This window comes from Colossoma macropomum, unplaced genomic scaffold (genome assembly GCF_904425465.1).
Source record: "Colossoma macropomum unplaced genomic scaffold, Colossoma_macropomum, whole genome shotgun sequence".
In the NCBI taxonomy this organism is placed as follows: domain Eukaryota; kingdom Metazoa; phylum Chordata; class Actinopteri; order Characiformes; family Serrasalmidae; genus Colossoma; species Colossoma macropomum.
In genome coordinates, this window is record NW_023494792.1 from 34747521 (window position 1) to 34774190 (window position 26670).

General features: G+C 39.7%; 1 protein-coding gene across 1 annotated transcript in view; it reads left to right on the plus strand.

Annotated features, from left to right (window-relative positions):
* The window catches only part of kcnc2 (potassium voltage-gated channel, Shaw-related subfamily, member 2), a 50068-nt gene that overhangs the window by 19025 nt on the left and 4373 nt on the right, over positions 1–26670 (plus strand). Inside the window, exon 2 of the mRNA XM_036576966.1 lies at positions 23898–24807. Within this exon, the coding sequence (XP_036432859.1) occupies positions 23898–24807 (910 nt within the window). The remainder of the gene's footprint in view (positions 1–23897; positions 24808–26670) is intronic.

Genomic DNA, 26670 nt, shown 5'->3' on the forward strand with positions numbered 1-26670 from the left:
TTCAAATGAGAACAATAGGATTTAAAGCACCTCAATATCCGGACACTCTCTCCCTTTCTCGATCAAAAAATTGGCAAGAATCTTTGTTTTCTAAATTTGATCAGTTCTGAGTGTTCAATCCCTAAATGATTATTAAACATTGTTCAAAGGAAAGGTAACATAGCGGTAAACCTTTTTTTGGAATTGGGTTTGTAGGAGCTGACAGTCAATGGCACAGAGTGTTGACAGAGAGAGAGAGAGAGAGAAAGAGGCAGAGAGTGAAAGAAAAGAGAGAAAGGGAGAAAAAGAAGAATGAGATAGAAATAGAAAAGAAAAAGGGAAAAGAAGAGAGATGAAGAGAGGAGAAAGAGAGAAACAGACAAAAAAGAACAGAGAGAAAAAGTAAAGAGATCAAATCTCCATGTGCTATGTATGTTTGTGTATTCAGTGTCAGTTCCGTCTGTCTGTTTTTATTTGTATCTTTTCATTTTTCTCATCCTTCCAGCTGGCTCATACACACACACACACGTGACCTTTCCTCGTCTTCATCCGTTCAGTCTCAGGTACGGGCAGCATGACATGGATATGTGTGTGTGTTTATGTACATTTGGCGCAGAATGAGGGAAATCCCCTTATTCTGCGCCAAATGTATACACACACATGGGACACACAGTCTGGACACACACTGGCCAACACTGTGATAATAGATGATGATAATAAATTTGAGTGACACTGTACATTATTACAGTTATTATTAATATCTATTACGTTATAGTACGTTATAATCAGTTATAATTACAATATCGAAATATTTGAAATGTTAGGTTCCAAAATCTTTACATCTTTCAAAATTTATGGCGCCTTCACAGATGTGCAAGTCACCCGTGCCATGCGCACTAATGCACCCCCATATCATCATGGATGCTGTTTTTTGAACTGTGCACTGATAACAAGCTGGATGGTCCCTTTCCTCTTTATTCCAGATGACGTGTCATTAAAAATTTCCCCCCCAAAAATTGAAATTTTTGGTTTGTTGGACCACAGGAGACATTTCCACTTGACTTAGTCCAACTTAAATGAACACCAGACCCAGAGAAGGTGTCAGGGGCCTTTATATAGGGTTTCTTCTCTGTAAGGTAGAGTTTTAACATGCATTTGTGGATGCAGCGACAAACTGTGTTCACAGACAGTGTTTTTCAGAAGTGTTCTTGAGCCCATGCAGTGATTTCCACTACAGAATCTGTTTTTAATGCAGTGCCACCTGAGGGCCTGAAGATCATGGCCAGTCAATATTGGTTTTCGATCTTGTCAGTTGTTTACAGAAATTTCTCTGGATTCTCTGAATCCTTTAATGATATTGTGCATTGTAGATGATGAACTCCCCATGTTCTTTGCTATTTTACTTTGAAAAACATTGTTCTTGAATTGTATCTTGCATTATTTGCCTGCACAGTCTTTCACAGAGTGGTGGACCCCTTCCAATCTTTACTTCTGAAAGATGTCTTTTTTCTGCCCAATCATATTACTAACCTGTGAATTTTAATGATTTTCACATTATTGCATTCTGTTTTTATTTATTTACATTTTACACAGCATCACAACTTTTTTGGAAACAGGGTTATATGTATAATCAGTCGCTCACACTCATACAGTTAATGGATTATTGTTACATTGGAGGCTCTAAAGGGGAAAAGCTGTAGCTTTTGTTAGTTTGCCACTTGTTGATTTATCTGTAGGTCTCCTGCAAACACTGTCCAATGTAGTCTGCCAAAGGTGCTGAAGGTATCACTTTAAAATCCATTTAAAAGCTGTATTTGAATGAGAAGGCTACACTTATAATCTGCTATGACTCCATAACTCTTACCATGCTGATGTCTCTAGTGTGCTGTAAATGGTGGATATGAATATAAGTAACATGTCTCCATAGCAGTCATGTTACTTATACTTTTAAATTGTATAGGACATTTTTCAATACCTACTAAAATCTCTACGAGTATTCTCATATATCCAGTTATAAATCAAAAAAATGCAATTGTGGAATTACAGAAATATTCTGGTTTTAATTAGTACTTCACCCAGGCTGAAAGATAGAACGGGACGCTAGAGAGGGTTCTTAGCATATGAGGTGAACACTGGACCACTACTTTGCCTTCGCTTCAGGCCCAGCATCAGGGGGTCATTTAGTTGGGCAGTGCCCTACTATCCAGTCTTCATGCCCCATTAACCCACTACTTTTTATACATGCTTCTACTATGTGGCTTATACCAGCAGCAAAAACAAAGTGAAATTATACTTGGTGTGTGCTGCTGCTACTAGCCAATTTAAAGGGCTTACCATTACCATAAGAGGGTTTGTATGCATTATTACGTATTGGCTGTATTCAGGGCCAACTCTAACCTTTTTGGGGCCCTAAGCAGGATTTTCTGGGGGGGGCTCTAACTTGCTAGGTGATATACCATACAATTAGAGGCTAACCAATAACAATGAACACTACAAGTTGTCTAAATTATATAAAATTATAACTGGCAAATTTGCGTACTGCTGATGATAGGATACTCTGTTTGGGGATCTACAAGTCTTCTCAGCATTCTGGATCCAGGGTTCTGTCTCACCACATAGTATGTCTTGTTTACCACCTAACTTTAAGCTTAGTTTAATCTAACCCTGATTGCAGTGGAGACAGCGTTGCTTTTTCTCTGTTATAAATCAAAACAAATAGCATAGCATTAACACCGCAAAAAACAAAACATACCTTTATCTTTAAGCTTTTTCTCCTCATCCTCGCTTTTTCTTCTTTTTCACCTATTGTTAGAAGTTTTATGGGGGACCCCTGGTGACCGCGGGGCCCTAAGCAGCTGCTCATGTTGCTTATTAGGTAGAGCCAACACTTGCTGCATTTTAGGGATGTGCTGTGTCATGAGAATTCCTAAATGAGCAGACCTTTGATGATTTGTAAATGGTGCTCCTCTATCGATTTTGTCCTGACTGTGTGGTTCTAGATCTACTGTAAGTTTATCGCCCCTTTACTTTTTTTTGTGTATCAGCTGCCCAGTAATACAAGATGCAATTAAGAGTTGTTTAGTAAGCCTAAAAATAACAAACACCCTAAAAGGTACTAATTTTGAACACCCCTATTTTGGGCCCTAAGAATCGCCCTAATCTTCCCACTCATTACACTGAGGGGACACGTAATGTAAGACCTTCTATTCAGCTCTTAAAGGCCTAACCTAGAGTTTGCTTGGCTGTATCTACCAAGACCCCACCTGATTAGATCATTTTTCCATTTCACGATTACCGTTTTGTTTCCAAAAAAATATCAATTAGATGAGAATTATACTACAATACTGTAGAGTTTAAATGTAACAAGCATGATGATTAAATAAAGTAAAAAAAAAGTTCGCAGAAATCATTAGGTCTTCTCTGAACACCTAGGAGACCCTGAGGTTTCCCCTCTGGAGTATTGATCAGTGTGTACTGATGTGTAGTTTAAAGGTCAGTGTGATATTTCACATCTCTTCTTTTGCAACTGCAAGATCACACACGTGATTAAAGACATCAACAGGGAGCTTACAAGCCGATATGTGTGTGTATGTGTTTAATTCTGTCAGTGTGTGAAGGGCAGTGGGAAACTCCAGTCTTCTGCCATCACTGATGACACCCATCAGGAGGTGTGCGTGCGCGTGTGTGCGATGAACAGATGGCCTGAGAGAGAAGCGTCTGTGAGCTGAAATCTGATTGGTTGTGCTGCAGAAAGAGACGGACTTGCTATTCACACCCAAATGTCTTGTGGACATGGATTAGAAATAGAATGAAAACAAAAACAAAAACTGAAGAGTATTTTTTACAGAACACAATCAAAAACAGGAACAAATACATGTCAGCTATTCCAGAGCAAGCTTATTTTGTAGGGAAATTCCACTGCTTTTTCAAAATTTCTGCCATGCTTGGGATTCAATGACTGAGATGTAAAAAACATGGTTAGATGTGAAATGGTGAAGTGTTCTGTATAGCACAGAGGTAGAAATGTCTTTTCTTAATAAAAACAGCTTTTGACATTTCTACCTACATGACTGAAGGTTTGTCTGAGTCTGGGCTGGTTGGCTCTGGTCTGCAGATTCTGGGTCAGTTGGAGTCGACAGTTGGTAGAATAAGTTGAGTAGTGTGTGAGGGGCACAAACTGATTTTATTGTCTTTCGATCGAGGTTCAGACCAGTTGGAGAATGTCAGACGTGTGATTTTTCCTACCAGGCCCAAGTAGTGTATACTGGTTAGCAACTCAATCTGACCCGACTCCTCCAGCAGCCAATAAAAACTGAGAGGGCAAAAGTAGAAAATACAGCAAGTTAAACACTCACTTTTGTGCAGCAAAACGTTTTAATAAAGTGAGTCTAGGTATGAGCACACTAGAGTGCATTTACATGTAAAAACTACCACACAAATCACATCTTTACATCTATGACCCTCACCTAAATTAGTTTACTTGTTGTTCTTTACTCTGTCAGTGCAAACAAGCTTCTCCATGTTTTTTTCTAGTAACGGGAGTTTGTTTAGGTTCAGCAACAACTTAAAAGTTGTGTAGTTTGTGATCCTCAATATTTCAATTATCCAACAAAATCGACCATGTGTCATCGGCAAAGAGGAAAATGCAGGAAACACAGCGCTTAAAGTGAATGATCTTTTATTAAAAACAGCAGCAGTGAAGAACCACCACTCAGCTCCTTGGTGAGCTTGTGTTTATTGATGGAATCACAGACTCACAAGTGTACAAAGACATTTTAGATGCAAACCTGAAGAAATCTGCAGAGAACCTGCTAAACAATAATGCTAAACAATAATGATCAGAAAAATAGCAACCGCCACTGAAAAGAGTGCTTTACCAAAAAGAAAGTGACCATCTTAGTTTTTTGTTTCCCAACACAATGAGCTTAACAAATTTTAAGGTATGGTATAAATATTTGAATACTTTTGGGCCACTGTAGGTGTTTACAGTAGTATGCAATAGTCAGAGATCACCATTTTGTGTATTTAATTTTTCAGCTTTATGGACTGATGAGTCTAAATTTGAGATCTGTGGAAGTAACAGAAGGCAGCATGTACACCACCAAACCAGTGAAAGACTTTTCAAGCCATATCTACAGCCATCAAGCATAAAGGGGGATCAGTGCAGGTTTGGAGATGTATAACAACATCTGGAATTGGTGATTTGTGTTAGATTGAAGGTAAATACAAAGTCTATGCAGTACCCTGGGTAAACATTTGATTGGGAGTTGACTGGAAATTAAATAAAGGCATAGTGGTCTCTGTAAATCCATTGTGAGTGAGTGTGTGCGTGTGTGTGTGTGTGCTCATAAACACGAGAATGCTTTCAGAATCTGTTTGGAATAGAAGGAGCAGCAAATGAATAAAAAAAGATTTGAGCTGCAAAAGGAAGGAGCAACATGTATAATGAATACAGCGGGAAAGTATCGCATCAGTTTGAAATCTAAAGCATGCGCACACACACACACACACACACACACACACACACACACACACACACACACACACACACGTACACACTTTGTGACCTACATAAGGTTTCCACACTGAGCGTGACTGTGAGTCAGGCACCTTCTGCTGTTTAGAGTGTGAAATGACTTCCTGCACTGCCTGAGGAAGACTGAGCACACACCTGTAGACACACATATGCTAGTATCGTGCATGTGTGTGTATGTGTGTGAGTGTGTATTTATTCGTCCTAACCCAACCCTACTGTCAGTGATTTCAAATCTGAATATAGTTCATTTATTGATTTGCAGTATATATTTCATACGAACTACAGCAAGACACTAGTACCTCACACATCAACATAACCAAACTTTTAAACATGTTGGGTGATCCTCCTGTGCTAAGCACAATGTACTTTACTATCACCTTTATTGTATCTAACATAGATGTGATGGTTCTAGAACAGAGATATACAAATCTAGACCTTGAATCCAGTTGTTGCTTCTGGATTTTGTAATCGCTGGAAGTTAACTGAAATGTTGATGTAACTTATTGGCCACCTGGTGTCTAAAAACTTTATGAAGTCACAACTTTATGATAGAGGTCTAATTAATGACTAATGTTTTTTAAAAAAGTAGATATTTACCACTTAATAATGATTAACTAAGCTTTAAGGTTTATGCATCACACAGCAGCAAGATACTACACGCCTACTTAGTCATTTATAACAAGATGTAGACAATTCATTCATAATAATTATGAAAGTGAGTAAATTAATTTTGTTAGCATAAAATAACTAAAACATTATTAACAAACAATAACTGATGATTAGGTTTCTATTATTCAAATAATTATTGATCATTTGTATGTCACTAAGTAAATGGTTCATTTCAACACTTAGTGGTAATAGAGAAATGAAAGGTAAAGCAAAGATCAATCATCACATCAGAAAATTTACAGGACATGTTAATGTACACTCACTCCACACACTCCGACTGACACCTCACTGTGTGTGTGTGTGTGTGTGTGTGTGTGTTGTCTGAGCTGTGGTTAATCTCTCAGCTGTGAGATTGTGATGCTAGTCCAGCTAAAATGTGACAACACATGGGTTTGATATTAAACTGTGAGAAATGACAGTGTAAATGTGGGAATGTTGCCCAGAAGAGCTGCTGGTGCTTTTAACGGGTTCTGTCAGTGTGGTTATTTACTGCTTTACATAGTAACGTGCGTGTACACTAGTGGTCTGCTCCCCAAAGAGAGTTGGATGAGGCCTGATAAAATATAGGGTTTCAAGCCAAGCCACATTTCCTAAGCATCTATGGCCGATAAAAGCCATAGACGCTACAGCAGAAATCAGTTGGATAGTGTGAGATCTGGATAGTGTGAGGACTTCAAAGGTTGTATAGTGTATCCAAGGCTTAATGGTGGTGTTAGTGAGCTTGTGTTCACTAATGGGATCATGGACTCACATGTGTACAAAGACATTTTAGATGCAACCCTGAAGAAGTCTGCAAAGAACCTGCTCAAACAAAAAAGATCAGAAAAATAGCAACTGACATTGGAATAATAAAATAATGATAAAAAAAATACAGGGTTTCGGGCCGGTCTTAAAAAAGCATGGTACCTTCTTTAGTAAAGACAGTGGTTCTATACAGCACTGTTAGAGTTTGCTATCAAATGAGTATTTTTTATGCAGTTGATTTGTTTTTATTTGAAGGAATTGTATTGTATTTTCTCTCTCACACACAAACACTCTGGTCACCATGGACAAAATAAACAGAAAGCTCACTAAAGGGGAACTGTTACAAATGACAAATGTCTTCTTTGTGGAAACATCTTGACCTGGTTGTTACACCACACAAAAAGCACACTGGTCATGTACAATAAAGAACTTCTTCAGCGTTCTTCCCTTACGTTTACTGTGAATGCAGTTATTTCATCACACTAGTTAAACGTTAGCTACAGCAAAAGCTTACCATTAAGATAAGTGTGTGGAGTTTTGTCTTTTGTTAATCAATACGAACGCTTAAGTTACAAAGTAAGGCATTGTAAAATTTCTGCAATAATCTCTAACTCTTTTAGTCCATGCAAGCAGGATCTCTTTGGGTGTCAGATTTAGCAGTACTAGTAAGGTCTGTTTGGCTCAGCTCAGGGCCCAAAGTTGCGGGTTCATGTTGGGCTTGGGTTTTAAAGTCAGCTGTAACGGTTGGGTGTGGTTGGCGCTGGTCTCAAAGGTTGCAGGTTTGGGTCAGATTTGTGTTTCAAATTTAGCAGTACTAATAGCTTGGTCTGGGTTGGCTCAGATCTCCAAGTTGCAGGTTTTTGGGTTTGGGTTTTAAATTTGGGAATGATTAACTCAGGTCTCAAAGTTGTGGGTTCACGTTGGATTCAGGCTTCAAACGTAACTGTTTCAGTTGGGTCTCATCAACTGTAGATCTGGGTTGAGTACGGTTTTCAAAATTAACTATACCGGTTGGCCTTGGTCGGATTTTGCCTCTAAGTTGCAGATTAAGGTCGGGTACAGGTGTTAAACTTAACTGTACCAGTTGGGCCTGGTCAGGTTGGATTTCAAGGTCTCAGGTTTGGGTTGGGTTTGGGTTAGTATTACCGTTCAGGCCTGGGCCGGGTCAGGTCAAAGCAGGCATAGGTCAAGTTCAAGCTGTCGTTTTTGTTTATCACAGGATGTGAGACAGGCAATATTTCGAAAACGTGTTCTGTTTTTCCCACAGAGATGGCTTTGAACCTGAGATCATATTGTAGACATGCCACTGAAAACAACATGACACCAGAATTTTCGTGTGCTGCCTTCTTGACCAGAGTACAAAAGATTTGAATCTTACTGATCCTTATTTGTCAAAAAGAGAACAGATTTGACTGCCTTTAATATACAAACCACTCTGTGTCTGATTTTTGGAAATTTCATTTGAGATTGCAAATGGCTCGGTAACAAGCCGATAAAATGACAGCAATGAGTGGCTGGTGGAGTTTGAGGTCGAGCTATGAGTGCACTGCTTCCCCCACTGACCAGACTTTATAGTGTTAAAATTATGATGACTGCATAGAATAAAATGGGTAATAAACAAACTTTCTCTTATTTTTTTTAAAGATGGCAGAATGATGTGATAGTGTAGTGTGATTATTGTCCTAATGTAACATATTTAAACACAGTGTAAGAGATACTTCCAGCTGTGTTTTGTATTTTTATTGTTTGTGTGGTGTCAGTAGTGTAAAACAAAAGCTCAGTGTAATACGTCTTGAAATGGAATATGGAATAGTTTGTCAGTATTTGTTTTACCTATGTGCATGTTCGATTCTTATGTTGGTATTATACATAATATTGATATTAGTTTTGGTTAACTGCAAATCAAGTATGTTTTTCAGGTTATTAAATGTTTATGGTCAAATTTAGAGACACTTCCACCAGATGATCATACATGTACGCCAAAGATGAAACTGCTGAATAATAAATAGTCTAGTGTTGTCTGAGAACTTTGTGTTCTCATTTTCTGATCAGATTTGACCATACACAACTTTGATGAATAAGGGCCAGTGTGAGTACCCTGACTAAACAAAGGTGTAATAAAAACTGCGAACTTTCTCTGTTGAAATGATACGACTGCAGCGTAAATTAGTTTCTGCTGTAGTTTGTCAATTTGGTTATAGCAGAAGTTGCTGTAGTCTTATCACTACAATACTTATCTGTCACTGTGTCTGTGTGTGTGTGTGTGTGTGTGTGTGTGAGTGTGTGTGCTGATGAATATTAGAGTAGCGGACCCTAGGGTCCAGTTTTGTGTCCGGCTGTGGAGACCATATGCACAGAACTGAGGGAGCTGACCTTCACGGCTGCCAAACACACACACACAAACACACACACACACATACACACACACACACACACATACACACACACACACACACATATGCACACAAACACACACACACACACACACACACACACACATACTGCTGTAATAGAGAAATGAGTCACCCATTTTAAAGCAGCCCAGAATAAAACACTGAGCTTTTTCTCTAATTAGCATCTGCGCTCATCACACTGACAGTGCTATATACAGACACACACATGAATATGTACACTTGGGCTTTTAGATTCTAGAAATTCTGGAGTTGACTCTTGTTTCAATTCCAAGTGATGGGAGTCGATTCCTCATAAATAATTTTCCAAAAATCAAGACATAAGCCCCTGTGACAGTTTTATGCTGGAATGCAGTTTTACGTTGGAAGGTACTAAGTGTGGACACAAGCCGGAGTTCAAAGGTTCATACTTGTAGGAGAGGTAGGATTCAAATGAACCCTGGTGCGATTGGTCTGTTAGTGTGGTTCAACTCTGCCATTCAACCGCCTTGAATTGTTTAACGTATGAATGCAATACTTACCAAATACATCTAAATGGACCAAACACTGAGTGAACCACTGTCTGCTTGCTGCACACCTTCTTTGGTTCCTGTTACAGATGAGTTTCTGAAGCTGTTTTGACACGTACATGTTGTTACCACCTCTTCATGAGCTCAGAATTATAGAAGAGATTGTTTTGTTTTTAAAACGTGGCTGAGGCACGCTCGAAGCTTTATAAAGCTTTCTGGCTTCTTGTGATATATCGCTTTAGAATATCATGAGAGTTAAAAATGACATGTTAGACCAGAGAGTATGTAAATCACGATAGCAGCAAGCTAACAAAGAAGAATAAACAATGGCACAAGCAGCCATTTACCCAGGTATCAGCAGTAGCTGTCTAGTTAACACAGCTGGTTATTGAATCGTTTAGCTTTGATGGTACAGTGTAGTGAGTAACATCACTGCCCTCCGCATTGTTAGGCTATGGTTCAATCTCCCACCCAGGCATGCACACCACACTGCCCCAACGAGGCCCTGTTCACACCTGGTATTAACATATAAGCCAGTTTCCAAAAGAGTTGGGATGTTGCACAAAATGTAAATTAAAACAGAATGCAATGATGTGCAAATTTATACCTACATTTAACTGAAAATAGTACAAAGACAACATATCAAATGTTGAAACTGAGAAATTTTATTTCCTTCTTTTTTTTGTAATATATGCCCATTTTGAATTTAATGTCAGTAACATGTTTCAAAAAAGTCAGGGGCAACAAAAGACTGGTAAAGTTGTGTAGTGCTAAAAAAAAACACCTGGTGAAACATCTCACCACTAATTAGGTTAATTGGTAACAGATCAGTAACATGATTGGGTATAAAAAGTCTTTCAGTGGCTTTCAGAAGTAAAGATAAGGAGGGGTTCACCACTCTGTGAAAGACATTTCGTCATCAACAGTACATAATATCATTAAAAATTTCTGCATCCAAGGGACAAGCCCAAAAACCAATATTGACTGGCCGTGACCTTTGGGCTCTCAAGGTGGCACTGCATTGAAAACAAGACTCAAAAAGTAGACCAGAACAAGACTCTTGGAGAGGCCTCATTCAGTTATTATGCTTCTAAACTGTGGTACTCCATTCCACCTTTTATCAGACAGTCAAGCTCAGTGCACACTTTTAAGAAGCATCTAAAAACGTATCTCTTTAACTTAGCATTTCATTAAAACTCTACGTCTCTTGATATTTATTAGTTAATTTGATCTGTCACTTTCTTATATGATTCTAAATGATTACTTATAATTTCTTGCATTACTGTTAAGCTTTATCATCTGTCTGTAAAGCGCTTTGAGCTGCCATCGGCATGAAAAGTGCTCTATTAATAAACATCATTATTATTATCATTATTATTATTATTATTATTATTATTATTATTACTATTATTGTTGTTGTTGTAGTTGTTGTTATTACTACTACTACTACTGTTAGTTCTAGCATTGCGTAGCACAAATAAAACCATGAGAAAACTGTAGGTTTACATCTGTAGTATAACTAATGTGTAAAACAGATGAAGATGCATATTTAATTTCTTTTTTTAAAGTATCTGTATTTGAGAAATAATGAGTTCACTTACCTTTTAATCCCAAACACCACCATAACTCAGCCTAACTTTGCTTATGTGCCTACATACAGGCTGTGTTTCTGCCTACAACCACACTACACAGTATATTTAAAATAAAAAAATGGCACTGCTGGTGGTGAACTAATTTGACATGATATATAGCATGTACATGCGGTTTGAGACACAGCCACGGAGCACATCCACTTCGGAATTGAAAACCAACCCATGATCATGAGAGAGGAGAGAGAAGCACAATGACAGGACTAGAATGGCAATTTATCTTCTTCAACAAATGGAATGCCCTTATTGTGAGACTCGACTGGACATTTAACGGTAATTAAATGGGAAAAAATAAGTGTGGACACAAGCCAGAGTCTACAGGCGTGTTCACTCTTGTCAGGTTTGGTTAGATTAAAATGAACTCTGGTGTGATTGCTCTTTAAGTGTGATTTGTTAAAACAACTACAACAACAGCTTTCTGGGGGCCCCTAAGCAGGATTTTTTTGGGGTCCCCATCCTGCTAACTGGCTAATTGTGTACTGCTGATAACTGTGGTTCTAATAATCGTCTTAGCATTCTTGATCAAGGACTCTGTCTCTGTTTCATGCGACTATTTGTCGTAAATGACATGCTTCTTTAGCCTGAGTATCTAAAACTGGATTAACAGAGAAGGTTGTTGTAATAATTTGCTGTTGTAATACAAGTTAACTACATCTCTGTTTGTGAAGTCCAGCTGAAAGCCTGTCTAAGTTGAACCATGGAAATGGAAAAACCACTCATAAACACCTGCCATGTCACATTATTCTTTATTTAATAAGAATTTTAACTTAGGGTCTTATTTATTTTTGAATGAATAGAATCTTATAAATCCAATCAACAAACTGATGTAAGATCATTCTGAGCTATAATTCAGAATTAGGACCTCACCTGAAAGTGTGAAGATGTACCTTTTTCCTCATCAGTGTGGTCTACATCTCTAGCCTGCTGCTGTGTTTTCTGTAATGCATACAAACTAATTCATTAATGGTGACGTTCATGTAATTTAAAAATCATCACATCTGAAATTCAACTTATAGTTTAATATATCCACCCATTTTATGTTTTCTCCTGCTAGCATCCTGACTGCCTACAGATGACAGAAGCCAGCGTTTGCTTGCTTTTTAACGCCTGCTAACATGGTTAACTAACATCAATTGACATGGTTTTTCACAGTGGAAAGGCTTGTGATGTTAGGTTGCCAGCAGGTTTTCATTTTAAATCAACGTGGCTACTGGCTAGTTAGTTTACTACCTATTACTTGCGCTCTGGGTAGCGAAAAATCTCCTGATGTTCCTTTTTTCGTGTCATGATATCTACAGAGTACAAAACATGTTGGCATGGACACAATACATTATTCGTGCTGTTCAGTGCAGGCAATAGAGGAAAGGAAGTCATCTGAAAGACTACATTTTCACCCATGCTCGATGGACTGACAGCCCTGATTATTTAATATTATCAGCACACTGATCAGCCCTCATTTCATGTGTGGCAGTAAGTATGTTGTACGTTGTGACATGAGCCATCAGATAGACCCTCCGTTTCAACCAATCAATTGCTAGCATGCCTAAATTTGCCGTCTTGGAGACGTAGATTCTGGGATGGCACATCAGAATTATCTAATATAACTTCATCCAAAGATAATGTGAATGAGTATGTTCAAACAATGGTAGGGACAATTCTGGCCTCCCAAAATATTAGTAGGGACATGTCCCTACCGTCCATATACAAACCTACACTCATGGATTTGGCAGCACATTATAAGCACATGTTGAAACTCCTTTGGCTCTTTTTACTTTATTATTCTTTGTGCGCTGTGGCTTATGTGTGCTTTGCTGTTTATATGTGCTCTATGGTTTATGTGTGCAAATACTGTAAATCTCACAGCCTTTTCTTAATTTACTGCACGTAGGAAAGAGGTTAAGCTCAAAGTCATACGATTCACAAAAGACCTGGGTGTGGTTTACAAAGGGAAAGTTTAAAATAATTTCTTATTGTCTAACATTTCTAACATGTCATGTCAAAAGAAATTGCCTTATTTTGTTGTAAAATGTCTCATTTTCTCAAAATATTTATTATGTCAAAAAATATTATGTCAATAACTCATTTTTGCCATTATTTTGATTCACGGGATCAAAACCTTGACAAAACGGGTCATTATTTCAAACTAATGAGTCACAGATTGAAGTTTGAAACAGATGGGTAAAAAGTCTTTTTTTCTCCTGCCTGGCAGTAACAGGTTTTCATAGAAAAAAAGAATGTGAGTCATATTCACAGTTAATTTTGCTGGTCAAACATTAATTTATGAAGTTGTGCCTGTCTTTTTTTCTTTTTAGTAGATAACTCATAATTGGCCGCCCCCAACAACACAAAGTGTCCATAGAGTTTTGGTAATTATCACCTCTCGTAAGCCCTATTTGAGCTGGATTGGTTTTACCAGAGGAGGTCTGGTAATGTAATTTGTAAGGGATACAACTGGTTTGATTCCTACAGGATAAGGCACCCGTGTAATTTCCGCAAATTTCTTCAGATAGCCTGGATCAAAATGTCATAGCCCAGACATTCACATTCAGTATTAAGATTAGAATTAAATAGATTCAAACAAACGAACAACAAAACCTAACATCTAGTTATAACCAGATAGAATAGCATTAGGCTCGTAAAGTGGTCTCATTCAACTTAACAAATGTAACCCAACTAGACATAAATCACACTGCCTTATGAGAGGTACCTTCAGATATTTCACGTCATTCTCATTCTAATTAGCCCATCACCAAAAATGTTGTAGATTACAGTAGACCTGCTTTGAATTTAAAAATAAAATAACTGTGCCAAGAAGTGTTATTACATTACTGTAAGGTCAATTAAAACAGGACTGTTATTTCTGAAGGAGCTTCAAGTTTGATGAATAATAGAAGGTAATTCACTCTGGAATTACGCTTGGCAGGCTACAGACGTTCCAGCTTTGTAATGATTTAAAATCATGCATCTTATCAGTAATCAGTCGAATTACAGCACCTCCCCTGGTAAAACTAATGTGATTCGAATAGGGCCTTAGTAAATCTTCACCATGGTCAGCAAAATAGAATGTTTCTGTAAGGCTTTTATTTTTAACCTTAGATACACAAACATATTGACTGAAAGGCACTTTTTGTTACAGATTTTACATTTTACTGTGTTTTCCTTGCGCACAAGTGAAATATTAACTCCAGGAAGATCTAGTCATATCACACACTCGCAAACTTACAATCATGATTTCATCACAGTGAACAGTTTGGCTGTTTGTGCTCTCAGGTTTTAAATGTGAAAAGAAAAAGAGGGAAAGAGGTAATATACTTACCTGAGGCGTATACATTACAGAGCTGAGTTGGAGGCAGTGCGGATCAGTTGCATGGCAGTACTCGAGTAAGGAGCACTATATTTTCATATTTGAGTTGATTCATCAAACTTGTCATATCTCTGTGGTATACCAAACTGTGGTACATTTTAATCATCTAATAACTTAAAGAGCTCACACAAATGATTTGTCTCTGTATCAAATAGACTTGCTTATTACACAGTTATCTATAAACATGGACAGAAGTACATTAGCAATGCATTGCAGTAATAACAATAATAATAATAATAATATTAATTTAATGATAGAGCACCTTTAATGCATTTAAAATGTAATGTGTTTTACAGTGTGAACTAAAGGACCGCATAAGAAACAAATGTAGTCAGAATTAAAATAAGCTAATTATGAAACTGCAGCAAATAAACTAAATAAGTAAAAGTATGCAAAAAAATAGAAGCTAGTGAAATGCTAAAGTAAAGAACTATGGGCCTTATGGACCAATATCTTCCTACATTTTTTCTTAAATTTATTTTTGAGAAAGGTTCCAAGAAAAAGTCTACGTCAGATTCATGACGAGTTCTTAAACCACAGAATTGTTTGCCCTTTTGTGCTCTTGATTGTGTGTAGATTCTGTTCTTACCTAAGAACAAATCCCAAATAAGAAAACATTGGTGAATGTCAGAATCTTTGTAAAAACTGCATGCGTGGGTTTTAAGAAAATATTTCTTCTTAAGAATAGTTGGTGAATGAGGCACAATGTTTTAGCCTGACAAATATGTATTTGTAGTATGTTCCAGATCTCTGAATAAAAGCCAAAAGGCTGCTTCTCCACTTGAGCAACAATAGTAAGGGATTTTCTGTCCCATGGCAAAGGACTCAGTATCATGGTTTGGGGAGTTTTCTTCCTGCCAGCTGAGGAACTGTGTATGTGTGTGGGTTGTTTTGTTTATTATTGATTATGTATTTTGTTAATTTTGTAAACCATTTTTAGGTTTGAGAAAGACGCTATATAAATTAAACTTATTATTATTGTTATGATTATTATTATTATTATTATTAAGATGCAATTTGGAACACAGTGTATCAGGCCTTCAGCAATGTATGAAGGTGCTATACCATTAAGAGATTTAAGAATTAGTAGTAAAATTTTAAAGTTAATTCAATGAAACAGCCAGTCAGTGGGGTGATACTAAACCTGCTCTAAAATAATCTCAATTTCTAGTCTTGCTGCTGCATTTAGCTATCCTAAAGCCTGAATTTTGTCATTATTTTAGTCCATATTCATAAACAGTATGTCATGCAATGCCAGAAACCACTTAAGCAAGTCTCTTTGAGATTGCTTAACAATTCCACACAGTTAGAGGCCAGTGTGTGTGAGGACTTAGGCATGCTGTTAGCACCATGCTAATTTTTGCTGTGGTTTTGTCATTTATTGACACTGAAACACGCAGACAAGTCTGAAGTGCAGATGCAAACCAATCATAATGTAAAGCGAATGCAAATGCATTTTAAACTAACTAATTACCTATGTAGCCAAATTATGCATTTTAATTGAAAAGAAAAATGATGATAACTCAGATTTCTCCAGAGTTAATGATGTCAGCCTGGCCTTGTTCCTTTTCCACTGCCATAATGTGGTTCTTTAAATCCAGGGTTACCAAGGTTACCAGAGCTCAGATGTAAAACCCCACTGAGATCAGAGGTTCGTGTCCATGTGCTGTGGAAGTCGTATTAGCTGTATTAGCCTTGCTAACCGCCGTGCTCACAAGAGACATCTAAAGTCTGACAACATCATTAGCTGTGTTTACACATGTACAGCTCACAGAAGACTGAACAAAGACACGATTAAAATGTAGGCTGGGAGAAAAGGGTACTGCTTTGAGTTGATGATCCATGTTAGCTTTGGGTTAGCTTTGTGATTGAGCAAAAAGCACATTTGGACTTCAAAGCATGAAAGTGGACAGAGCTGCGGGAGGAGATTCTGCTTGCTTGGGTTTCTCTCACCAATTACAACACAACTGTTCATTTAGAACATGACCAGCTGCAGAATACATGTCTCAATAAAGGGGACCTATTATGTTCATTTTCAGTGTTCATCATTTTATTTTTGAGGTTCACTAGAATACATTTACAAGCTTCAGTGTTCCTAAAAACACGTTACTTTTCTCATACAGTACATTTCTATTCACCCTCTGTCTGAAACACTCTGTTAGAGCTCCTGTGTCTTTAAGCCCCGCCTCCCGATGAGCCTAGTGTGCTCTGATTGGTCAGCTTGCCCACTCTGTTCTAAATGGTCAACCCCCAGAGTGGTTCCGCTTCTACACATTCCGTCCCTGTCTTGCAGTCTGCAGACAGACCCTCCTCTCTTGGGCAGTTGTAAGGGCGTGCCAAGCTTGAGTTACAAGATTGTATTAAACAAAGGAAAAGTGCTGGATTTCCAACAAGCTGTTTCAGGCAGCTGAGAAAAGTAGTTTCTGTGGGAAAAAGTTGCTCCCTCTAGCGTGTACTTTGAGCTTTGCAAATTTGCAGACCATTTGCATGCACAAAAACTGCATAAAACACTAAAGGAAAGGGAAAAGCTGGGGAAAAATAGTTATCCTTTAAAGAAAGCCGAATTTTAAAATGTGGGTTTGATGTAGTATGTAAACATTGTTAAAGTTTCAAACCTTACAGTTCTTATATGGACTGTATTTTGATTTTTTTCATGTCAATAAATGACACATTTTGTCCTCTGTTCAGTAACATATTGTTCTTCCCAAAAAAACAGATTTTCTCACCTTACTAAGCACATTTATTTCTTTTCACAAACAGTTACAATTACAACCCCATCATACTGAAATAACATAGGGAAATGTGATAGGGTGAAATATTTCTTGCTAAATTGTCTGCCACATTCCCTGTTATTAAGGTTAGGCCTTCTAATAGCAGTTTTTCAACAGCAAATTATTTTCTATGAATATGTCAACAGATGTAATACAAAAAACGGTTTCCTCTGACTAATTTGTGTGACAGAGTGGACATGGATAGAGAAAACAACAAATTATCAATGTTGAATAAAAGCAAAACTTTAGATGTTGGCTCTTTAGAATTAAAGCTTTAAACACTGTGGCATCCTTTTCTTTTGTCTCACTTAGTGTGACAGAATATTATTTTTGGAGTTAAAATGAGAAGCATACCTCAGGGACACAGAAAAAATATAATATTTAATATAAATTTGATATTTTATTATATTACAAATTAAGCTGATAAACGTTAATACAAATGTCTGTTTAGTATTATTTGTGATGAAGACTGTTTATACAAATGTAAAAAGTAAGCAGTATATACTGTAGTAGTTATGTACAACTGTTTTTGGTACATAAAACTGCATAAATGTTGATCTCGAGGAGAAAACAAAAACGAGGAGAATATAGAATATGGACACCATTTTCAATGTCTCTCTTAAGACCCTTTGTAGGTTTTTCTTTGAAAAGCTTTTGTAAATGTTTATCCTGCTGCTCAGATTTGAGTGTAGCTATTATAGTAAAGCTCCCTTACAGAGTCATATAGCAGTGTTATGGCTCACTCTTTACTGTCAGGCACATGCCAGGATTGAAACAGCACTAATAATTACCACATTAACTACAGGAGCCCAGTGGAAATATGTTTGACACTGCATAGGCGTATGGGTGTTTTGACGTGTGTATATGTGTGTGTGTATGTGAGTGTGCGTGTGTGCGTACGGTGGCTCAGGGCTGCTGGATTACAGTCTGACTCACACTCCACTGTTTTATCAACACTGTAAAGGCTCTGACAGCGATCAGTGCTGGGTCTGTACCCGTCAGCTCTACGGGCTCAGATACATTTTATATGATAATTTGGAGAGGATTAGTGTCTTTTAGAGAGATTGTGAACAAATGCATTTCTGTGATGTGATGAAACAGTTATCAGTGGATCAATACCTCCTATTCATATTGGACTGTTTGTTTAGGTTGTTTATGAACTTCCTATTTTAGTGTGTAGGAGCATATACCAAGGTTTCTTTTGGACCAACATCTCCTATTGTGGAGCATTAGACTGTTTATGGAGGTTATTTAGGGACTAATATTTCCTATTGTAGCATTTAGGTTTTATTGAGCATTCGTTTATGGATTAATATCTCTTATTCTAGTGTACCATATTGTTTTTCGAGGTTATTTATGGACTAATACACTATATTGCCAAAAGTATTCGCTCGTCTGCCCTCACACGCATATGAACTTGAGTGACATCCTATTCTTAATCCATAGGGTTTAATATGATGTCGGCCCACCCTTTGCAGCTATAACAGCTTCAACTCTTCTGGGAAGGCTTTCCACAAGGTTTAGGAGTGTTTATGGGAATATTTGACCATTCTTCCAGAAGCGCATTTGTGAGGTCAGACACTGATGTTGGACGAGAAGGCCTGGCCCGCAGTCTCCGCTCTAATTCATCCCAAAGGTGTTCTATCGGGTTGAGGTCAGGACTCTGTGCAGGCCAGTCAAGTTCTTCCACACCAAACTCACTCATCCAAGTCTTTATGGACCTTGCTTTGTGCACTGGTGCGCAGTCATGTTGGAACAGGAAGGGGCCGTCCCCAAACTGTTCCCACAAAGTGAGACCATGAAATTTTCCAAAATCTCTTGGTCTGCTGAAGCATTAAGAGTTCCTTTCACTGGAACTAAGGGGGCCAACTCGAGGCCAACTTCTGAAAAACAACCCCACACCATAACCCCCCTCCACCAAACTTTACACTTCACTTACACTTTCACAATGCAGTGAGACAAGTTCCGTTCTCCTGGCAACTGCCAAACCCAGACTCGTCCATCGGATTGCCAGAGGGAGAAGCGTGATTTGTCATTCCAGAGAACACGGCGTTTTACATCACTGCATTTGATGCTGTGCATTGCGCTTGGTGATGTGAGGCTTGGATGCAGCTGCTCGGCCATGGAAACCCATTCCATGAAGCTCTCTAGGCTGTTCTTGAGCTAATCTGAAGGCCACATGAAGTTTGGAGGTCTGTAGCAATTGACTCTGCAGAAAGTTGGTGACCTCTGCGCACTATGCGCCTCAGCATCCGCTGACCACGCTCTGTCATTTTACGTGGCCGACCACTTTGTGGCTGTGTTGCTGTCGTTCCCAATCGCTTCCACTTTATTATAATACCACTGACAGTTGACTGTGGAATATTTAGTAGTGAGGAAATTTCACAACTGGACTTGTTGCACAGCTGGCATCCTGTCACGGTACCACGCTGGAAATCACTGAGCTCCTGGTTGTTTATGGACTAATACTTTCTATTCAAGTACACTATATGGCCAAAAGTATGATACCTGACCATCACATTTAATGAAGCTTGTTGGAAATCCCATTCCAAAACCATGGATATTAACTTCCACTCCCACTTCCATCCCCTTTCCTTTTGTGGTCAGCCTTCCAGAAGAGTTTGTAGTGTTGATTTTGGAGTGTGTCTGTGGGAATTTGTGCCCATTCAGTTAAAAGAGTATTTTTGAAGTCAGGAACTGTTGTTAAACAAGAAGGCCCAGGTCGCAAAAGTGTTTAGTAGGATTGAGGTAAGGGTTCTGTGCAGGCCACTTACTTTATGGACCTCACTTTTTGCACAAGGGCACAGTCATGCTGGAACAGGAAAGGGCCTTTCCCAAACTGTTGCCACAAGTTGGAAGCATATAATTGTCTAAAATGTCTTTGTATGCTGTAGCATTAACATTACCCTTTACTGAAAATAAGAGGCTGAGCCCCAACCCTGAGAAAACAGCCCCAGACCATTATTCCCCCTCCACCAAATTTTACTGTTGACACTGTGCATTCCAGTAGGGACCGTTCTCCTGGCATTCGCCAAATTCAGATTCAGTCATCAGACTGTCAGAACATGCTTGGCATTGTGTCTAGTGATCTTAGGCTTGTGTGCAGCTGCTCAGCCATGGCAGCCTATTTCATTAAACACCCAACACACTCTGTGCTGATGCTGCTTCCAGAGGCAGTTTGGAACTCTGCAGTAAGTGATTTAACAGAGCCAATTTTTTGTGCTGCTTGCTTTAGTATTTGGCAGCTCTGCTCTGTGAGTTTGCATGGTCTCCCTTTACATGGCTGAGCTGTTGTTGCTCCGAGACAATTCCATTTCACAATAAGACCACTTACAGTTGACTGGGGCAGATATATCAGGGCAGTCTTGAGTTGAGTTCAACTCAGTCTTGAGTTCACGTTACCACGAGCACATTTCTCTGACTAAGCCGATAACTTTGGTATTGGTTACTCCTCTGAGTCTTGAGTGCTGTTTTCTCAATCTTTCAACGTTATCAAACAAAAGTAAGTGTCATTTTCTGTCAACTGCTTTAGCGTTTAGTTTTCAGAAACTCTCTTTTGTTTGTGGATGCTGCTGTGAGGCTCTTTACAGCATTTCTGTGGTAGCTTAGCGGTAGCGCGCTCATCCCTGCATCATGAGGTTATCCCAGAGTTAACTGTGTTTTCTAACACAGGGATTGTCGGTTCGATTCTCATTTGGGATAAGCCAGCCACCACGTTACAGCAAGACTGAGGCAGAACATGGATACAGCTGGAGCAGCTTAGGTGTGCCCTAGCCAATCAGGGTGCTGCCATTGGGTGTCATGAGCAAGTGCTGCGGTAAATATTGACTCAGCTACAGGGTCCTTGCCTGGGCCACCCCTGTTTGGGAAAATGAGGACACCACATTCTCCTCCTCAGAACTGTTTATGGCCGCAATGCACCATACATTTGACCATCCAGTCTGTGGAGGAGTGGTTTCTTTGTAGGGAAAAAGGATAGCGGTCTCCTTCCCTCATTGACTACCAGGGTCAATAAAATCACCATAAAGAACCATTACCTCTTTCTGCTGATGTCTTCAGCTTTTCAGGCACTGCAGCAGGCCTCAGTTTTTACTAAACTGGTCTTGTGTTTGCCTACAACCTCATTAGGGTGCACCAAGGTGACAAATGAAAGACAGCATTCATTACCCTGGCAGGCCATTATGAGTACCTTGTGATGCCCTACAGGCAAATGAACACACCAGCTGTCTTCCATCATTTTATTAACGTGAGTGACCCTGAATCACTACTTGTTTGTCTACCTTGACGATATTCTCATATACAGCCACGTAGGGACGTTCCTGTCCTAGCATTCTGAGGACAACCACAAACTCCATCCCTGCTACCTCTTTTCCCACCACTATAACCCCGCTGAATGCAAATACAATGTTGGGGGTCGAGAGTTCCTAGCCATGAAACCTTTCCTGATCTGGACAGATCACAAGAACTTGGCCTACATTCAGAAGGCTAAGTGTCTTAATCTGCACCAGGCCAGGTGGCTGGCCTTCGACTTTGTTCTCTCATATCAGCTGGGGTCAGGGAACATCAAGCCAGATGCCCTCTCCAAACAGTGGGAGGCACCATCTATCAACCAACCTCCAGAGCCTAGAATTCTAGATGAATTGTCTCTGAATTGTCATCCTGTTATGCTGGGGGCTGGAAACCACCATCCAGGGGCACCTCGAGCTGAACTGGACCCTGGGGATGGGCCCCTGGGTTGGCAGTATGTTCCTTCTTCTGTCAGGGCCCAGCTTCTCCAGTGGGGGCACTCCTCCCCTTTTATTAGCCATCCAGGTTCACTGGAGTTTCTGAAGAGATGCTTCTGGAGATCCAACATGTAGCAGCTTGCCAGGACTGCACTCAGAACAAGGAGCCCAGAACATGACCAGCAGGCCTGATCCATCCCCTGCACATACCATCTCGGCTGTGGTCGCAGATTTCCTTAGACTTTGTCACCAGCTTGCCTGCGTCTGAAGGCAACATGGGGATGATGGTTGTGGTTGACCGATTTTCCAAGGCTTACAAATTCATCACACTCCTGAAACTCCCTTCACCACACTGCTATTGCAACATGTGGTGAGGGTCCATGGGTTCCCTACAAACGTATTGTTCACCAGCCGATTTTGGAGGGTATTCTGTCAGCTGCTAGGGGCCATTATCCTTGGGCTTTTACCCTCAGTCTAATGGACAGACTGAGAGGATAAATCACGACCTCAAATGAACATTCAGGTGCCTGGCATCCTCTAGGCCATCCACATGGTCCGAGCACCTGCTCTGGGCGGAGTATGCCCATAACACCTTGTGGCATTCCTCTCTGGGCATGTCGCCATACGAGTGCTGATTTGGGTACTCTTTGCCCCTGTTCCTGAACAGGAGTCACAAGTAGAGGCCCCCGCAGCCCGTGACGTTGTTCAGTGATGTTGACACACTTGGCAGAAGGCCTGCATTGCACTGCAAAAAGCTGCAGCAATGCAGAAGAGAGTAGTTGATCATAAATGGTGCCCCATTGCTCCAGCCCCTCTCCCTCCACCACCACATCTGATTACTAGGTCCCCAGCCTACACCGCCCGGCAGTTGCTGGTTGGGAACATTGAGAGCCATTCCTGGGGGTGGGGTGGGGGGGCATTATATAACATCTCAGCCACCTGCTAAGTCCCCCAGCCACTAGAGGGAGACAAAGAACAGATGTTTATTGAGGCTGTTTATAACTTAATCTACCATATACTAGTGCATGGGAGTGTTTATTGAGGTTGTCTATGGACTAGTATTTCTAATTCTAGCATACAGGATCATTTATTTAGGTTGTTTATGGGCAAATATATATTATTCTAGTGCATATGAGTGTTTATTGAGGTTATTAATGGGCTAATATGTCCTACTCTAGTGCTTAAGACATTTATTGAGGACCTTTATATACAAATATTTTCTATCCTGCTCTATAGGAACATGTTTAAAAAGGTAAGTATTTCTTATTCTGGTTTATTGGACTGTTTATTAAGATAATTCATGGACCATTATTCCCTAATCTAGCATGAAGGGCTGTTCATTTAGGTTCTTTGTAGACTAGTATCTCCTATTGGTGATTGAGGTTATTTATGGACTAACATCTCATTTGGTGTTTCAGAAAGGTTTATCTGGTTGTTTATGGACTACTGTCTCCTCTTCTAGTGTACAAACTACATGCAAGCAAGGTGTTATTTACAGTTTGAAGGATTGTGCTTACTCTCTTTCTCTCTTTTTTCCCCAGTTTGTGGCTTTTGCCTCTTTGTTTTTCATCATGGTCTCCATCACCACCTTCTGCCTGGAAACCCATGAAGCCTTCAACACCATCATAAACAAAACCGACACCTTAAGGAATGACAGTCTTCTGGAGGTTTCCCCGCAGTATGAAATCGAGACAGACCCAGCACTGACCTATGTGGAGGGTGTGTGTGTTTTATGGTTTACCTTCGAGTTCCTGGTTAGAGTGACCTTCAGCCCTGATAAGCTGGAGTTTGTGAAGAGTGTCCTAAACATCATTGACTTTGTGGCCATTCTGCCATTCTACTTGGAGGTTGGGCTGAGTGGCCTTTCATCCAAAGCGGCCAAAGATGTGTTGGGTTTCCTGCGAGTTGTTCGATTCGTCCGGATCCTTCGGATTTTCAAGCTAACCCGTCATTTTGTTGGATTGCGGGTTTTGGGTCATACCCTTCGGGCAAGCGTTAATGAGTTTTTCCTCCTCATCATCTTCCTTGCTCTTGGAGTCCTCATCTTCGCCACCATGATCTACTATGCCGAGCGTATTGGCGCTAACCCTAACGACCCCACAGCTAGCCACCACACTATGTTCAAAAACATCCCTATTGGGTTCTGGTGGGCTGTGGTTACCATGACGACTCTGGGCTATGGGGACATGTATCCACAAACGTGGTCAGGCATGCTGGTGGGGGCACTGTGTGCCCTGGCAGGTGTACTAACGATAGCCATGCCTGTGCCTGTCATTGTGAATAACTTTGGCATGTACTACTCTCTAGCCATGGCCAAACAGAAGCTGCCCAAGAAGCGAAAGAAGCATATCCCTCAGGCCATCCAGGCCGGGTCACCGGGTTACTGCAGGACTGACTTCAGCATGGCCTGCAACAGCACCCAGGGTCGTGGGCTAGAGCGCCATAGATCAGGTACAAAGTGTACAGTCAGATACAAAAAACAGCATAGATGGAGTGAAAAACCCAGATCAGGTGAAATAAAAACAGATTATGTACAAAACGTGTATTTGAGTTTGAAAGTGTTTGGGTTGGAGTGTGTTTTGAACAGAGCATGTTTGGGTCAGAGTGTGTTTGGGTCAGTGAGAAATTGGGTAATAGTGTTTTGATAAAAGCATGTTTAAGCCAGAAGTTGCTTGGTCTGCAGTATGTTTGAGTTATAGTGTGTGTTTGGGCCAGAGTGTGTTTGGTTTAAAGCATGTTTGGAACATTGTGTGTTTTAGTCAGAGTGTGTTTGGATCAGAGTGTGTTTGGGTCACACTGTGTTTGGCTCAGAGTGTGTTTTAATCAGAGCATGTTTACGTCAGGCGATGTTTGAGCTACAACGTGTTTGGGTTGTAGTATGTTTACATAAGAGCTTGTTTCGGTTAGGGTGTGTTTGGGTCAGAGTGTGTTTAGGTCACAATGTGTTTGGGTCAGAGTATATTTGGGTCATAGGGTGTTTGGGTCACAGTGTATTTGGGTTACAGTATGTTTTAATCAAAGCAAGTTCCTGAGGGTGTTTGGGCTACAGTATGTTTGAGTTATAGTGTGTTTGGTTTGAAGCATGTTTGGATAACAATGTGTTTGGTTCAGAGTTTGTTTGGATCAGAGCATGTTTGGATCACAATGTGTTTGGGTCAGTGTGTGTTTGGGTCAGAGCATGTTTGGTTCATAGCGTGTTTAGGTCAGAATGTGTTTGAGTCAGAGCATTTTTTTGGATCATAGTGTTTGGATCATAGTGTTTTTGGGTCATAGTGTGTTTGGGACAGAGTGTGTTTAGGATGTAGCATGTTTGAGTAAGAGCATTTTTGGGTCATAACATGTTTGGATAATGTGTTTTGTTCAGAGCGTGTGAAAGTCAGAAGGTGTTTGAGCTACAGCATGTGTGGGTCGGAGTCTATTTACGACATAGTGTTTGGGACAGAGCATGTTTGAGGCATAATGTGTTTGGGTCAGAACATATTTGGGACGTAGCCTGTTTGGGTCATGGCATATTTGGGTCATAGTGTGTTTAGGACATAGCGTGTGTGGGATATGGCATGTTTGTTTCACAATGTTTTTGGGCCAGAGAATGTTTAGGTAATAGTGTGTTTTGAGCGCAGTGTGTCTGGGTCAGAGTGTGTTTGGGTCAGAGCATCTTTGGGTCATAGTGTGTTTGGGCCACAGCACGTTTGTGTCAGAGTATGTTTGAGTCAGAGTGTGTTTGGGTCAGACACTGTTTGATTCACAGTCTGGTTGTGTCACAGTGTGTTTGGGCAGAGATGTTATAGAGGACAAGACAGGTCACTAGTTGGACAGTGAATAGGAAAGCTCATAACACTTAACATGGCATCTGTTTATGTAGAAAGTCTTAGCAGGCCAAAGTGCAATGTTTGTTATAGGGCCTTTTTTTTGAGCTTTTTAAAATATATTTTTTTGCTAAACTATATGCAGAGCTATATATTTGTTCTGTCAATGGGTGAGAGGGTGTGGTTAGCTTAGTGGATAACTTTCTGAAGGGCCAAAACAAACATCCTTACTGGCAGCCCTGGTTCATGCTAAAACATAAACTATATAACAAGTCAGTATTGCACCACAAATTAAGGCAATTCACTGTAAAAATCACAGCTCTTACACTGTAGTTTGATGTTTTTGTTTTACTTTGTTGTAAATCTGTTGTCAGACACTATCAAGACGCAAGGTGTGTTCTGATCAAAGTGGAGAAATTTTGTGGAAAGTGCAGATTCTAAACTTTGAATCCATTTCCATGTTTGTGTTTGTAAGAAGGGGATATATTTTATGATGATTTGAAGTTGA